Source organism: Sinocyclocheilus rhinocerous, unplaced genomic scaffold (genome assembly GCF_001515625.1).
Source record: "Sinocyclocheilus rhinocerous isolate Xijiao unplaced genomic scaffold, SAMN03320098_v1.1 scaffold2868, whole genome shotgun sequence".
In the NCBI taxonomy this organism is placed as follows: Eukaryota; Metazoa; Chordata; class Actinopteri; order Cypriniformes; family Cyprinidae; genus Sinocyclocheilus; species Sinocyclocheilus rhinocerous.
Window position 1 is genome coordinate 207,938 of NW_015623782.1, and position 690 is coordinate 208,627.

At 32.6% G+C, this 690-nt stretch overlaps 1 protein-coding gene across 5 annotated transcripts in view; it reads left to right on the forward strand.

Moving 5' to 3' along the window:
* Positions 1-690, forward strand: part of LOC107736871 (alpha-adducin-like) — a 60,421-nt gene that overhangs the window by 51,989 nt on the left and 7,742 nt on the right. For all 5 annotated transcript variants that reach the window (XM_016548240.1, XM_016548249.1, XM_016548266.1 and 2 more), the window contains one exon: positions 524-583. In XM_016548240.1, coding sequence (XP_016403726.1) covers positions 524-583 — 60 coding nt within the window. The remainder of the gene's footprint in view (positions 1-523; positions 584-690) is intronic.

Sequence of the window (690 nt, forward strand, 5' to 3'; positions counted from 1 at the left end):
TATATTATATGAAATTATATATATATATATAAATTTTTTTTTTTTTCTAATTTATTTTAATTTAGTATGTAAACTTGAAAAAAATTAGATGTTGGCAACTAACTGAAATAAAATGTTTAAAATATTTTTTCTGTATATTATATTTTAGTTTTTCAAGTAACAAATCTTTTATTTATTTATTTTTTTTAAATTTTTTTTAATGGTTTTAGTTTTAGTTAATGGTGATTGAGTTAGATGGTGTCAGACCTGCATAGAATCATCATCTGCTGATATATTTTGGCAGTTTTTATGCTTTTGCGTTACTCTGCTCAGTTTGACACATTTTACCATATTTACATGCATTGCACAGATTTTTTCCCCCTTCATTCAGTGTCTAAAGTGCACTGCCTCCATGTGGGCTTTGGTATTATCCACTTTTGTAGCATGTCACGTACTTTCATTACAGGTTTAGCGTGTTTTGATGTTGGATCTGTGCATTTGAGCAGGTTTCTATATCCAGACTGAGTTCTTGTGTTCTCTGTAGGTCAGACACCGGAGGCAGAAGAGGAGAAAGATGCCGGCTCACCTGTGCTTGTGGAGGAAGGTACGTCTCTGAGCACCAGCCGCCACATAATGCCTAATGCGTGTCTTTGTTCGTTAATTAACATTTTTAGACATTTATTGCTGTTTGTAATAACAGAGCAGAGGGAA